Source organism: Fragaria vesca, linkage group LG7 (assembly GCF_000184155.1).
Source record: "Fragaria vesca subsp. vesca linkage group LG7, FraVesHawaii_1.0, whole genome shotgun sequence".
In the NCBI taxonomy this organism is placed as follows: domain Eukaryota; kingdom Viridiplantae; phylum Streptophyta; class Magnoliopsida; order Rosales; family Rosaceae; genus Fragaria; species Fragaria vesca.
This window is the reverse complement of record NC_020497.1, coordinates 20,672,504-20,687,332: the sequence shown is the minus strand read 5'-3', so window position 1 is coordinate 20,687,332 and position 14,829 is coordinate 20,672,504. Positions and strand designations below refer to the sequence as shown.

The 14,829-nt window shown below is 39.5% G+C and overlaps 4 protein-coding genes across 4 annotated transcripts in view; all 4 read left to right on the top strand.

Annotated features, from left to right (window-relative positions):
• Window positions 1–1,600: 1,600 nt before the first annotated feature.
• Window positions 1,601–3,555, top strand: LOC101314799 (60S ribosomal protein L9-1-like). Its single transcript, XM_004307873.1, has 3 exons — window positions 1,601–2,043; window positions 2,874–2,996; window positions 3,123–3,555. Exons 1-3 carry the CDS (start codon window positions 1,669–1,671, stop codon window positions 3,207–3,209), a joined length of 585 nt encoding a protein of 194 aa, XP_004307921.1. The 5' UTR covers window positions 1,601–1,668; the 3' UTR covers window positions 3,210–3,555.
• A 516-nt stretch (window positions 3,556–4,071) lies between these two features.
• On the top strand, window positions 4,072–6,269 carry LOC101309878 (probable L-type lectin-domain containing receptor kinase S.7-like). The gene has a single exon (XM_004307856.1). It carries the CDS (start codon window positions 4,130–4,132, stop codon window positions 6,140–6,142), a length of 2,013 nt encoding a protein of 670 aa, XP_004307904.1. The 5' UTR covers window positions 4,072–4,129; the 3' UTR covers window positions 6,143–6,269.
• A 1,159-nt stretch (window positions 6,270–7,428) lies between these two features.
• LOC101307631 (stomatin-like protein 2-like) lies at window positions 7,429–10,651 on the top strand. Its single transcript, XM_004307849.1, has 9 exons — window positions 7,429–7,778; window positions 8,086–8,332; window positions 8,434–8,583; window positions 8,909–8,966; window positions 9,061–9,153; window positions 9,275–9,340; window positions 9,483–9,562; window positions 9,984–10,043; window positions 10,152–10,651. The coding sequence occupies exons 1-9, from the start codon at window positions 7,558–7,560 to the stop codon at window positions 10,398–10,400; spliced, it is 1,224 nt and encodes a 407-aa protein (XP_004307897.1). The 5' UTR covers window positions 7,429–7,557; the 3' UTR covers window positions 10,401–10,651.
• A 1,074-nt stretch (window positions 10,652–11,725) lies between these two features.
• LOC101304136 (TMV resistance protein N-like) overlaps window positions 11,726–14,829 on the top strand; it is a 20,420-nt gene continuing 17,316 nt past the window's right edge. Inside the window, exons 1-4 of the mRNA XM_004307840.1 lie at window positions 11,726–12,219; window positions 12,433–13,534; window positions 13,637–13,912; window positions 14,009–14,793. Of these exons, the coding sequence (XP_004307888.1) occupies window positions 11,726–12,219; window positions 12,433–13,534; window positions 13,637–13,912; window positions 14,009–14,793 (2,657 nt within the window). The remainder of the gene's footprint in view (window positions 12,220–12,432; window positions 13,535–13,636; window positions 13,913–14,008; window positions 14,794–14,829) is intronic.

Genomic DNA, 14,829 nt, shown 5'->3' with positions numbered 1-14,829 from the left:
GACCCCAGAAAAAGAGCAACCACCAGCTTTGTTCTTGCTTTGTTAATTGGATTTAACAACCAAGCATATAAGTTAGTGGAGGAAAGCTAAAGCTGATCGATGAGCAAGCTAATATAAGTATAAAGGCTCGGAGAAAGTAGAAGAAAGCAAACAAAAGGTTCCAAGAAAATGAGGGCATAATTGTGCCAGATTGGTAAGACATATATATAACAGAGAAAAAAACAGACTCGTGCCTCATATCAAATGAGTGATGCTTCTCTGCATTAGGACGTTTTTGATGTGCAACTGATTCCTTAAAGGCCTCACTGTTTTTAGGGTCGTTTTAGACACCATTCTTGATGTTTTGCAGAAAGATGGAAACAAATTCTATCACCAGCTTTGCATGATACCAAGGGAATTTCATTTTATAGAAGATTTGTAATTTCGCAACATGGATTACATTTAGAATTTCCTTGCAATTTTTTTCCTTTTGTAATTTCCCAAACATGTTTGCACACTTACCTTTGTGTTAAATATTACCCATAATCCAAATAACCAAATTCATTGTATCTATTCATTGAGGAATAGAGATTCATTGAAAAAGGTACGTATCAAATCCAACATTTTGCACATCTGAATTATAATAACTAAAGAACTAACAAAACAAATCAATTTACAATCACCTAACACATAAACTCAATCTACATGTACAGGTAAAAATATTATGGATTCATTGCTGAATATATTTCTGAATTCAATGTCTCCATTAGATGAGGAATATACATTAAAAGCACACGTATATGTTAACGGTGTGAATCAGAGCTTATCTGATTCCCTTGCTTGGTGAAATGGGTATCACGGTGTGAATTAGAGCGTATCTGATTTCCTAGCTTGGTGAAATGGGGTATCACATACCGGTAAAATTTAAGGGAGTGAGATTTGCACGTCCTAAATTATCATCCACACACCCTGACCCACTGTTTTATGTGGAAATGTCAAAACTATCAATGTTTCATCTCTTCAGGTGGTCTAATGTGGACAATTTTGTTATTTCCATGTAAAAAAGTGGGTCAGGGTGTGTGGATTGTAATTTAAGGTGTGTAAATTTCATTTTCCTTAAATTTACTATGAAGTGATTCGGTTCGAGACATGTCAAGTGAAATACAAAGTGACAGAATTAGGTGAATGGGCTACTCTAATACTTAAGATAGTTAATAAGTTAATGTATTTATATTGACAGAGCGACCGTCGTTGGGTAGAAAATACGTCGTCATTAAAGAGAGATAACGATGCCTCTTACCGCTTGGCAAATGGTTGAGCGCTTCACTTATCCTTTGATGCGGGACCGATATGCTTAAGTTATCAACCTTCATCAACTTCAGCTGGACCTTCTTGACGGCCTTACGACAGAGCTCGGTGTCTAGCGGAAGCTCCCGGCGCTACATTGTCTCACAAAAGAATGGAAAACAAAACAAGCCCATTCTGAAGTTTTCGGGCCTTAAGACCGGCCCATACACATTCATTTAAACAAACCACCGGCCCGGCCCACACAGACTTCAACATCCCTTTAGGGTTTTAACATCTTTATATACGTATAAAAGAGTCGCTAGGTTTTGGTGCCTCCTCCAAAATCCTCACACTTTCTCCACACTCCGCCGCAGAGAGAGAGAGCCTTCGGAGCTTGCAGAGATGAAGACCATTCTGTCGTCGGAGACCATGGACATCCCCGACGGGGTGAAGATCAAGGTCCACGCGAAGATCATCGAGGTGGAAGGCCCACGCGGCAAGCTCGTCCGCAACTTCAAGCATCTCAATCTGGACTTCCAGCTCATTAAGGACGAGGAGACTGGGCAGCGCAAGCTCAAGATCGAGGCCTGGTTCGGCACTCGCAAGACCAGCGCCGCCATCAGGACTGCTCTCTCGCACGTCGAGAATCTCATCACCGGCGTCACCAAGGGGTACAGGTACAAGATGAGGTTCGTGTATGCTCATTTTCCGATCAACGCTTCGATTACCAGCGGAGCTAAGGCGATTGAGATCAGGAACTTTCTCGGTGAGAAGAAGGTATTGGACACTCTTAAACCCTAGCTTTTTTTTTCGATTAGGTTTTACTTTACTGTGTTGGAGTTGTGAAATTGATTGCTGATTTGATCTGAATTTGTGATTTCAATGCGATTTATGTGAATTAGTTGTGGTGTTAAGGGATTCTTTGATTGTTTTGATTGTTGCGATGTGCTGTGCTTGTTTGTTGTGAGTGGTTTACGGGCCTTTTGGATAATTTTGATAATGTAGTAGGTGTTGCTGTGTTGTAGAGTTTTTTTTTGACTGAAAAGGTGGAAGATATTGAAGTGATTAAAGACATTTACAATGTATTGTTTTAAAACTAAATGTTGAAATGAAATGTTTTTCACCGGGGAAAATGGGATGTTTTTGCATTTGTTTCTGAACTAGTGTTGTGGAGTGTGGTTTGGTAGGACAGTGGTGTATTATTTGCTTGACTACTAGATGGTGGCGCTTTTCAAGTTTAGGAAGGGTGATTAGACATCCTTCTATTAAGATTCGTGTGCCAATTTCCAGTACTGAAATTGAAGTTTTTCGTGGGATATGTCAAATGTGTGGGGCAAGAGTTGCATGTTTTTGCTTGAGTTCTTGAACCTGAATTACCAGCTCAAGGGAAATGCAGGGTTTATTTAGGGTTGCGTTTCTAAATGAAGGACCTGTATGTCACTTTGAACTTTCTTGGATACTTCTCTGGTTCAAGTCACTGCTTTAGTTTTTTTAACCTGAATAACATGTTTTGAGAAATGCTGTATTTCTGTCATTATTGTACTTTTAGCAGTGTTTGGCTTTCTAGTGTGTGCGGTTCATGATAAATTATGTGGTTGATCTTTCAGGTGAGGAAGGTCGAAATGCTTGATGGTGTACAAATCACCAGATCTGAGAAGGTAAAGGATGAGCTGATATTGGACGGCAATGACATTGAACTTGTTTCTAGGTCTTGTGCTCTGATCAACCAGGTATATCTCTCTTTGTTGTATTTATCTTTCTTTTCTCAGAAGGTTCTGTGATGAGTCGACTATTTCTTTGCTTGTATATGATGCTTGCCTTTGCTGAGTCTAATTTTCTCATGTTTCTTTTTACAGAAATGCCATGTCAAGAACAAGGATATCAGGAAGTTTCTTGATGGTATCTATGTTAGCGAGAGGGGAACCATCACTACTGAGGAATGAAGACTGAATTTTTCTTTTGTGGTTCTGTTGAAGTAGTTTACTTTACTGTCATGGATTTTGTTAGTTTTCCTAATGTTGCAAAGTTTATGGACGACCTTAAAATCTTGTTTCACCTCGGATCGATAATGATGTGTTTTGAAAGTAATATTTTGTCAGATGTTTGGTGATTTTAATATCTACTGTTTCGTGTTGTTATGAATGCCAGTTTTTTGGGACAATTATGGTGTGCTGCGTTTAGTTATTAGCTGTCTTGCTTTTGTATATGTGATACCAAATCTTTTGGTGCAATGGAAATGGTTTGCATGCACCTGTGTTATAGAAAGCCAATTGCGCCCACTTTTCGTGCAATGGAAATGGTTTGCATGCACCTGATTCCCTGAGAAATTTGCCTCGTGCTCTTCTTGTGCAAGCAATTATGTGGTTATCATTTGTGGTTTGTTGCAGTAGTCGGGCAGTCGGCAATGCTCTTCTTTTGTGTCTTTAGGGTAAATATAAGGTCATTCATTTGTCTTTGTTCCATCTTTTAAATGATTGAAGAAGAGTGATAGTTAAACGGGTCAGAATCGAGATGTCAAATTTGATTCCCTTAAGAATAGTATTTGATGCGATTTGCTAATAAGGTAGCTAGTGCTGGTGGTCTAAAACAAACCCCGACATTTGTGGTGCCAAATTCTAAGCACGTCACATGCTTGGACCCATCGGCATGATAACTCATCGATAACATGACTATTGCTGATATGCATTTGTGTAGATAAGAAAGTATTCCTCTTCAGGTTGTAACTTGTTCCAATCAATTATCTTAACTTGTGTGCATTTCTGTTCACTTCCTCATCAACACCATCTGTCTACCATCATTCATCACCCGGCTCTTCCTCTCTTATATAGCTTCCCATTCACTTCTGCAATCAAATCCAAACTCAATGAGTTGCTTCAACTACAGCTTCATCTGGTTGCTCTTTTTATCTTCTGCTCTAGTAGCTTCAGCTAGTGACAAGAAGCACAACAAAGGACCTGTTGTTACTGTGACCAAGCAGCTGACCTTCCCAGATTTCAACCTCTCCTACAACACCAGAATCTTGGACGATATAAAGCTCTTAGGCAGTGCCAAGCTTGCATCAAACACCAGTGCCATACAAATCCCCGACGAGTCTCATGTCGATGATCTAAGACATCAAGCTGGACGAGCTATATACTCTTCTTCAATCCGCCTCCTCGACCCTCACACCGAAACCCCTGCTTCTTTCGAAACAACCTTCTCCTTTCAATTCCACAATGCCTCCTCATCTTCTGCCGAACGTATCGAAATGACTCAAAGCGGTGCCTACGGTGTTGGTGGCAGTGGACTAGCCTTTGTCATTGTCCCGGATGAGTTCACAGTTGGCAGACCTGGTGCTTGGCTTGCCATGCTCAACGATGCTTGCGAAGATGACTACAAGGTCATAGCAATCGAGTTCGACACACGTTTGAATCCAGAGTTTGGAGACCCTAATGATAACCATGTAGGCATCAACTTGGGGACTATTATCTCAACCGAAACCATCAACGCTTCTGACGTTGGTGTCTTTCTCAACGACGGTTTAGTCCACCGAGCTTGGATCAGCTACAATGGCTCACGCCGTTGGATGGAGATTCGTTTGGGATCAGACGACGGAAGTTACCCTTCTAAGCCTGTCTTCTCTGGCTCTATTGACCTCTCACCGTTTCTGAATGAGTACATGTTCGTTGGTTTTTCAGCTTCCACAGGCAATCACACTCAAATCCACAGCGTGCTTTCATGGAACTTCACTTCTGTTAGTCAGGCTTTTCTTCGGGTGCCTTCAATGGAGACATGTGAGAGCAAGATTGTTGTCAATGAAAACACTCATGCTGAGCCTCGCGGCACGTTCTTGATCTTTATAGCTGTGTTGGTACTAGCTATAGCTATAATGCTTAGTCTGTACTATAACAGCAGGCGTAGAAATGCAAATTCGGATAGTGGTAGTATTGTGTTGCCGGAGAAGAAGCAGAGACCAAGGCCTCCACACAAGCCTAGAAGCTTTACATTCTCGGAGATTTCATCGGCTACTAGGTCTTTTGGGGAGTTGGAGATTCTTGGAGGTGGATCAAGAGGTGCGTGCTACCGAGGGAAGCTTTCGAATGGTTGTCAAGTGGCTGTGAAGAGATTTTCGCTTGAGTTTCTGAACTCGGAAGGGTCGGATAGGAGGAGATTGTTGAAGGAAATCCAGCGGATTAGTAAGGTTAGACACCCGAATTTGGTTTCCATTAGAGGATGGTGTCATGAGGACAAAAATGAGATGATGGTTGTGTATGAGTTTTTCTCTAATGGAAGCCTTGATAAGTGGCTGTTTGGTGTTGGTGTTCTTCCATGGACTCGGCGGTTCAAGGTTGTGAGAGATGTGGCTGAAGCATTGAGTTACTTGCACTCCAATCAATTGGCGCATAAGAACTTGAAGACCAGCAATGTCTTTCTTGATGTTAGTTTCCGGGCAGTGCTAGGAGACTTTGGGTTTGTGCTATGTGGATCAGAGTCGAGAAAGTTTGAATCGACGGTGAGCCAAAGCGCGGATGTGTTTGAATTCGGCCTCTTTGTGTTGGAAGTTGTGGGAGGAAGGAAGAGGTTGGAGGCAGAATTGGAAGAGAGGGACTTGCTGGACTTCACATGGAGGATGCATGAAGTTGGTGAAATGAGGAGGGTTGTGGATAAGAGAATGGGTGCAGTGATCAATTTGGAGCAAGCAGTTATGGTTTTGGAGATTGGATTGCTTTGCACGCTGAATGTGAGCAAAGGGAGACCTAGTATGGAGCAAGTTGTGGAGTTTCTGTGCATGGAGAAGCCAATCCCTGAGTTGCCACAAACTCGACCTGTGGCTTTGGCCCCCTACAACAGCACCAATGCTCTATGTACAGGTTATTCTTGTGCTTCTTTCAAGTGAAGGATTAGCTTTGAATCTCCTTGGGCCTTTCTAAAACTTTCAGTGAGCATACATGTATATATGATTGCTTAGATTATGTACCTCATATATAGGATGAAATGTTCTTATTCAATTTCTGGTTGTGTTGAAATGCTGCTGGTGTGTCATTTCTTCAAAATTGCTGAAGTTTCATCCATAATTGGTCTGAAAACATGAGATCTTTAAAACCTTTAAACAAAACGTTCATCAATTAAGAGTTTGGAAGTGCAATCTATACTCAATCTGTGAAACAAAACCCAAAACAGCCCAAGTATGCCGATGAGTAACTCAGTGTCTCAATATTGTGAATGTATGCAGTATGAAAAGTTGGACATCTGATGCAATAAGGGAGGTTTTTTTTTTTTTGTCTGAACAATAAGGGAGGTTTGAATAAAGAGTTTGGAACTGCAATCTATCCTCGTCTTTCAAATTTGGGTTAACTTGTGCAAATAAGCGAATGTCTGCGGATAAGGCCCAAGTGGCCCAAAGAAAATTGTAGACAAATTTTCTTTTTCTAATAACTCGCTCAGTTATACAGTACACTATAAAATCATGTTCATAAATCTTATCATGTGTGAGTTGGGCCTCACCTGGTCGATTTTCGAATCATTTATAGGTTTTATAAACTTTAAATTAGAGCTTTCAGTTTTAAATTTAAGCTACCAGTTACCAATGGAAATTTGAGTTTTTGATCATATGTACTAAATTTGGTAAATTTTGGTTTTCGGTACTGTGTTACCAACTTTACAACAAGAGTGTTACAACAACTAATGAAAACTACTTGATTTTTCAATTTTATAATCGTAAACTTTGTTCTCGTCTAGTTATGATAGCTTAACATCAAGTTTCACCTATTTTCAATAAAACTAGGCTGTATGTTTAACCATCTTCGACTATTATGAGAACTCTTATGTCATATTTCTTAATATACATGTATTGAAAACTAGTGTATAAAGCCAACATTGTGATATCTACAAACCTCAAATTATTGATTCTTATCCTGAAAATTTTTATATGCACGATGTGTATTTACACGACACAATCTTAACCGTTTATAACAATTCATATGTTTGACCATCATATTTCTATATTATTTTCTCTAATCTTGATCATTTATATATGTATATGAAGATAGACGTGTGTGTACTGAAGATGCTCTCTATACAATTACTAATTACCGATCAGTTTAGTAATTACTAATTACCGAACCAAGTGACAGCCCCTATGTTATGTGTGAGCAACACGGCAATTTCATGACCAAGAGGAGAAAATGTCGTCACCTTTAAAACCCACTCTCTCTCTGCAAATCTAAAACCCTTCGTCTTGCTCTCCACGAAAACCCAGAGACCTCTCTCTCTCTCTCTCTTTCTCTCTCCTCTCCCCCAATTCTCAACAAGATGAACAACCTCACCAAGCTCACCTCGCTCAACGCCATCAGATCCCTCCGCCATTCTCACTCGCCGTCGCCGGCGACGGCTCTCCGGACCCTCACAACCTGCTCGTCGCTCATCCGCAACCGCTCGATCGCGTCCTCTCCGGCTGCTTCTTCGCTCCGTCCGGCGCAGAGCTTTCTCGGCGGCGTGCGACATTTCCGTGCCGGCAACAACAGCGATTCGAGGTGGTTCTCATTTCTTGTTGTTTCGTTTTACAAGGTTCTGTGTGGATTGTTAGGGTTTTAGAATGGTTAATGTAGTGATGGATTGCTAGGGTTAGGGTTGTAGAGCTAGTCGGTTGGTTAGTGTAGCCGGAGTGAGTTAATTTGGGGGTTTAGGGTTTAGAAACATTGAGATTTTGCTCCTGGATTTGGATTGTGCCTGAATGTATGGTTTTTGTTTTACTAGTATTTGTGTTGATGGATTGTTTATGAGTTGGTTAGTGTAATATGAGTGAGTTCTTGACTATCTTGTTTGGGAGTTTATGTGCAGAAGCCATGAGATTGCTCCTCCAATCAACTGGGGAATTCGGATTGTGCCGGAACGTATGGCTTGTGTGATTGAGCGCTTAGGGAAGTACCACGCCACTTTGCACTCTGGGATGCATTTCTTGATTCCACTTGTCGACAGAATTGCTTTCGTGCATTCGTTGAAAGAGGAAGTGTTTAATGTGCCTGACCAGACAGCTGTTACCCAAGACAATGTTAGGGTTCAGGTTGATGGGGTTATTTACCTTAAGGTATTATTACATTCTTAAACTGGGATTTGTGTGTCTGGATTGGTTGTTTAACTGGTCACTGAGATTTTGTTTTCTTTTTCTTTTTCCTTTTGTTGATGCAGATTGAAGACCCCCACCTGGCCTCTTATGGAGCTGAGCATCCTTTTGATGCAGCTATTCAGGTTGCTCAGGGGATCATGCGTTCTGCACTTGGGAAACTTACTCTTGACAATGCATTCAAGGAAAGGGAAAACATCAACGATGAGATAGTGGTATGATTTTCTTCTTTATCATGATGATAGTCTGTGCTTTGTTGCTGGTAATAAGAAAATGTCGGATGCAGATAGTAGTTGTAGGGTTTGTCAATCACTCTCGACAACCCATTGGGAAAAGATATCGCTTAACAATGAGATAGTGGTAGATGTATCTGCTTCTTTGCAACTCATTAGCTCTGCCACTTCCGAATATATCTGGCTATTTTGTTTTGGTCATTTACCGTCTGTTAGCAAGTCTTATATGGTTATATTGGTCTTTCTAAGGTTGTTGTATAGATTCAGTGAGAAGTTATATCTTATAAGCTCACCTGTTATCTTGTAGAGGGGTGTCAATGAAGCTGCAACATCATATGGCTTGAAGTGCATCCGATGTGTGATAAGTAAGACATTTTTATTGCACTATTTTATTCAGATATACTTTTATTATGTCCGTAACGAAGGTATGTAACCGCTTGAATTTGCATACTTGTTTAGAGGACATAAATCCTCCTCAAACAGTGAGGCAAGCAATGGAACTGCAAGCAGATGCAGAACGGAAAAAGAGAGTTAAAATTCTTGTGTCTGAAGGTAAGAAATCATATGTTGTTTGATATTGTAGTTTTATTTTTATTTTTAAGGGGATATTCTAGTTATATTAGATTCATCAAGTGGCAAGTCAAATTCCCTTAAATCTACTAATCTTTCTCAGGTGAGAGGGATGCTGCCATTAACCAAGCAGAAGGGGAGAGGCGTGCTGCATTTTTGGCTGCCGAAGGTAGCTAAATTTTCGATGTAATTTAGTTCCAGTAGTGTGAAATATTGATGAATTTGGTGTTGATGTTCCATTAATTGGATAAATTTCGTACTTGTAACTCGACTGCTGACTTTTCCATTCTTTATTTTATTTTATTTTATAGGAGAACTTGCTAAAGCAGATGCAGCTTCCAAAGGAATTTCACTTGTATCTAAGAGTCTTATGGAAGAAGGGGGTATAGAGGTGAGGTTCTTCACTCCCTGTATTCTTTCCATATGCACATAGTATTGATACTTGTTTCTTGACTGCAGAGGTTGTTGTTTTAGTGCTTTAAATGTAAAAGCAATCTATTTATAGGCTCAAGGCTGGGAATAACTTTTCTTTTTTACCCTTTTTTTTTTCTCTTTATAATTAGTTTCAACCTTGAGTTTCATACAGTTAGGTTTGTACCTTTCAGACAAGTTCCTTTTTGTATCCCAACGCATTTATTCATTACTGTCCTGTGAAAAGAAAAATGTTTGTAGTATATATTATAATTTGATTGTTATAAGCAAGATCATGTAGACTTTTCTTATCTAGTCTGACGTCTTATGGTGTATAGACTTGTGAAAATCATATTTTGTATGGATGGAAGAAGGATCTAATGGTCTGATTTGATTTGCAGGCTGCTGGTTTGAAAGTCGCTGAGCAGTATGTTATGGCTTTTGGAAATGTCGCCAAACAGGTGAAAAAAGAAGCATTGAACTTTTTGTGTATGCTGTTCTTATATATGCTCAACTGATAATTAAAATTGCCTTCCTTCTAATCTGTGTCTCCTTTACCTTTTTTCCAGAGCACAACACTTTTACTTCCCAATGATGCTACTGGTCTCTCCTCCCAGATTTCTCAAGCCATGTTGCTTTACAAAAGGTTGGGTGGGAAACCGACCACTGGATCAACTGGAGGCTTTGAGGCCGTTACTCCCTCGGAAAAATCTCAGAGTGCCACTAAAGTGATTGAGGATGAAACAGTCGGTGAAGATAAGGCTTCAAAGTTTTCCCTTCAAAACCGGCCTGGGTTTTCTCTTCAAAACAACAAGTAGAATGTAGGTGAATCTTCTCAATATCACAATCGGAGAGCTTTTGGGTCTTGTCCATTTTAATATGAGCTGTAATTAACTAGTAGGTATTACATCCCTGCTGTGCCAGATATAGACTACTCCTGAGATGGAAATTTTTGTCTGGTTTGAAAGTTGAAACTGATTCAACAATGATATGAATTCTCTGATCATTTAGGTGAAGTGGGGTTTTACTTGATTACTAGTTACAAGTAATGCAATTACTTTTCGGTTCATCTTTTGTGTAAACAATGCAGAGGTCCGTTTTGGCAAAGGATCTGCATAACAGTTGCATTATTAATTAAACAGATTGGATGAGGAAACTCCGAAAGCGATTCTCAAGCAATGAGTTACAGCTTGCAATTTAGAAGTCGTAACAGTTGTAGCACTATTCTGTTTGCTGTTGTCATAGTTGGGTCAATTCTGTGTAGAGAATCTGATTTTGTTGCCGATACCTTGATAAACATGAAGGTTTTTTCCGGGAAGAAATTAAAATGCTTGTATGTTATCAACACGATATGTAGCAGTGAGGTTACAATCCTTATGTTACCTTTTGCATTTTATGAATGTCTGACCAGTTCCTCTTCCTCTGATTCTGTCTATACGTACTTGAAATAATATTATTACTCACCAAACATGACTTCGTCGTCCGAAGTATTAATGCATGTAAGTATTAATCTATTTGAACACATATGGAGTTGTAATTTTAAATGCATGGAGTAGGAGAAAATTTATAAACCATGAACTAAGTGTAGGGCGGAGCAATTATTTGTATCGAATTTCTCAGATGAACTTTCATTGTTCTCATATATTTCGAGAAGGTAACAGAGTTACAGATGTATTGACAAATGAAGAGATAAAGTCTTCTGGTGTGACGTGATGGGACTTGCGCTCAAATTTTGTTATATCTTTTTGTAATAACGATTGTTTGGGGCTTCCCACTTTTCGTTTTGTTAGCTTTTTTTGTTTTTAATAGGAGTTGAGTTAAGCCATTTCTACTATGGTGTATTTATGAGTTAGGTCTCTTCTACTATGGTACATTATTATTTTACTTTTTAATAAATTACTCCGTTTCATCAAGGTTTAAGCAAGATAAAAAATAAAAAATAAAAAATAATAATAATTAGAATTCCTACATCATCACCACCCAGTTTCAGCCCCAGTCTTCACTTTTCGTCGTCTCCTTCTCTCTGTCCTCCATTATTTCCCCTACATGAAAATTGAAACACCTTCTCTCGATCGTGTACAAATTATTTTCGAGTGATTGAGCATCTTGAGCAGACCTCTCATCACTAATCAATCATTTTCTGATGGCGTTGAGCACCCAAACTGGGTCTGCAGGTTCAGCTTTGCCATGGAAGTACGACGTGTTTCTGAGCTTCAGAGGCGAAGACACCCGTAAGAACTTCACAGATCACTTGTATGACAAGTTGCAGTGGCGAGGAATCAGGACTTTCAGGGATGATCCACACCTTGAAAGAGGCACAACAATCTCTCCAGAACTCCTCACTGCAATCGAGCAATCCAGGTTTGCGATCATTGTTCTCTCGCCAAACTATGCTACTTCCAAGTGGTGCTTGCTTGAACTGTCTAAGATTGTTCAATGGATGGAAGAGAGAGGGAGAATTCTGCCAATCTTTTATGAGGTGGAACCCTCTGATGTGAGATATCAAAGGGGAAGCTTTGCTGAAGCGTTTGAAAAACATGAAGAGAAGTTCGGGGAAGGTAATAAGGAGGTGGAAGGGTGGAGGGAATGTTTAACCAAAGTGGCCAATTTCGCTGGATGGAGTTCAAAGGATTACAGGTAAGATCATCAAATGACTCAGACATAACGTACTTTAATGTTTGAATGCTCTTGAGTATTGTAACTTCGAAAATGTTAGCTTAGATTAGTGAAACTCAATAGGATCATAGAATGCCTACACTATTATTGCAGTTCCATTTGTATCTTACAAGTGAACTTTATATTCAATATGTTCATATATTCAGCACAAGAATTGTGATATTCTTATTGTAGGTATGAAACAGAACTTATCAGAGACATTGTGCAAGAACTGTGGAGCAAAGTGCGTCCTAGTCTCACTTTATTTGGTTCCTCAGAGAAGTTGGTTGGAATGGATACTAAGCTGGAGGAAATAGATGTTCTTTTAGATAAAGAAGCAAATGATGTTCGCTCTATAGGGATATGGGGGATGGGTGGGTTGGGTAAGACAACCCTTGCTAGACAAGTTTATGTGAGAGTCTCTCATCAATTTGAAGTCTGCATATTTCTTGCTAATGTCAGAGAGGTTTCCGCAACTCAGGGTCTTGTTCATCTACAAAAACAAATTCTTTCCCAGATCTTGAAGGAAGAAAATGTTCAAGTGTGGAATGTTTATAGTGGAATCACTATGATAAAGAGATGTTTTTGTAATAAAGTGGTTCTTCTAGTTCTTGACGATGTGGATCAACCCGAGCAACTGGAAAACTTGGTGGGAGAAAAAGACTGGTTTGGTTCAGGAAGTAGAATCATCATTACAACTAGAGATCGGCATGTCCTAGTCACATACGGTGTAGAAAAACCTTATGAGTTGAAGGGATTAAACGAAGATGAAGCTCTTCAGCTCTTTAGTTGGAAAGCTTTTAGGAAATATGTGCCTGAAGAAGATTATGCAGAACTCTCTAAAAGTTTTGTCATGTATGCTGGAGGTCTCCCCTTAGCTCTTAAAACTTTGGGGTCTTACTTGTACCAAAGGAGTCCAGATGCATGGAATTCTGCATTGGCAAAACTACGGAGTACTCCAAACAAAACAATTTTCGATTTGCTGAAAGTGAGTTATGATGGACTTGATGAGATGGAGAAGAAAATTTTTCTGGACATCACATGTTATTCTTCGCAACGTCAAGCCAGTTTTATTATTGAACTACTATATAGTTCTGACATTTGCAATCGTATTGCAATAGAAGTTCTTGTTGATAAATCTCTCTTAACTAGATCACAAGGAAACCAAATAGGTATACATGATTTGATACAAGAAATGGGATGTGCAATTGTTCGCCAAGAGTCTTATGAAGAGCCAGGTGGGCGCAGTCGGTTGTGGCTTCGCAATGACATTTTTCATGTATTCACAAAGAATACGGTAAGATTTTAAACAAATTGAATCACCAAACGTGGATGGCACTGTCATTACATTTAACATGAAACCTTCTTTATCCTGGAAATGACTTATCTGCTATAACAGGGAACAGAAGCCATTGAAGGCATAATGTTACACTTGGGAAAATTAGAAGAGGCAGATTGGAATCTTGAAGCCTTCTCTAAAATGCGTAAACTGAAGCTGCTCTACATTCATAATTTAAGGCTTTCTCTTGGCCCCAAATATCTTCCTAATGCCTTGATATTTCTGAATTGGAGTTGGTATCCTTCAAAATCTCTCCCACCAGCTTTTCAACCGGATGATCTTACTGAACTTAGTTTGGTGCATAGCAATATTGATCACCTCTGGAATGGAATAAAAGTAAGTCATTGAATATCTTCTGTGCACGCATATAATTAAAATTCAAAGGTTCTGCATGAGAGCTGATTGTTCTACCATTCTTCATGCTTTCTACAGTACTTGAGCAAGTTGAAATCTATCGACCTTAGTTACTCCATAAACTTGACAAGGACACCAGATTTCACAGGTATTCCAAGTCTTGAGAGGTTGGTTCTTGTAGGTTGTACCAAGCTAGTTAAGATTCATCCATCCATTGCATTGCTCAAGAGACTCAAAATTTGGAATTTTAGAGACTGCAAAAGTATTAAGAGTCTACCGAGTGAAGTGCATATGGAGTTTCTTGAAACATTTGATGTATCTGGCTGCTCAAAGCTGAGAAGGATTCCAGAATTTGTGGGGCAAATGAAAAGATTTTCAAAGCTATCTTTAGGTGGGAGTGCTGTTGAGAAACTGCCTTCATCAATTGAGTTATTGAGTGAGAGTCTGGTGAAGCTTGATTTGAATGGAAGTGTTAAAAGAGAGCAGCCGTACTCCTATTTTCATCAGCTGCAGAATCTCATAGAATCATCTTTTGGTTTCTTTCCAAGAAAGAGTCCTCACCCTTTGATTCCTCTATTAGCTTCCTTGAAACATTTCTCTTGTTTGAGGGAATTAAAAATGAACGACTGTAATCTCTGTGAAGGAGAGATTCCCAATGATATTAGTTCTTTGTCCTCCTTACAGAGCTTGCAACTCAGAGGAAACAATTTTGTTAGCCTTCCTGCAAGCATTCATTTGCTTTCTAAGCTTAAACATATTAATGTAAGGGATTGCAAAAGGCTTCAACAATTGCCAAAACTTCCGGTAAATCGCCGCTTACATGTGCTAGCCGACAATTGTACTTCGTTACAAGTGTTTCCAGAGCTAATGCGGTTGCTTGAGGTTCCTCTCTCTCTCTC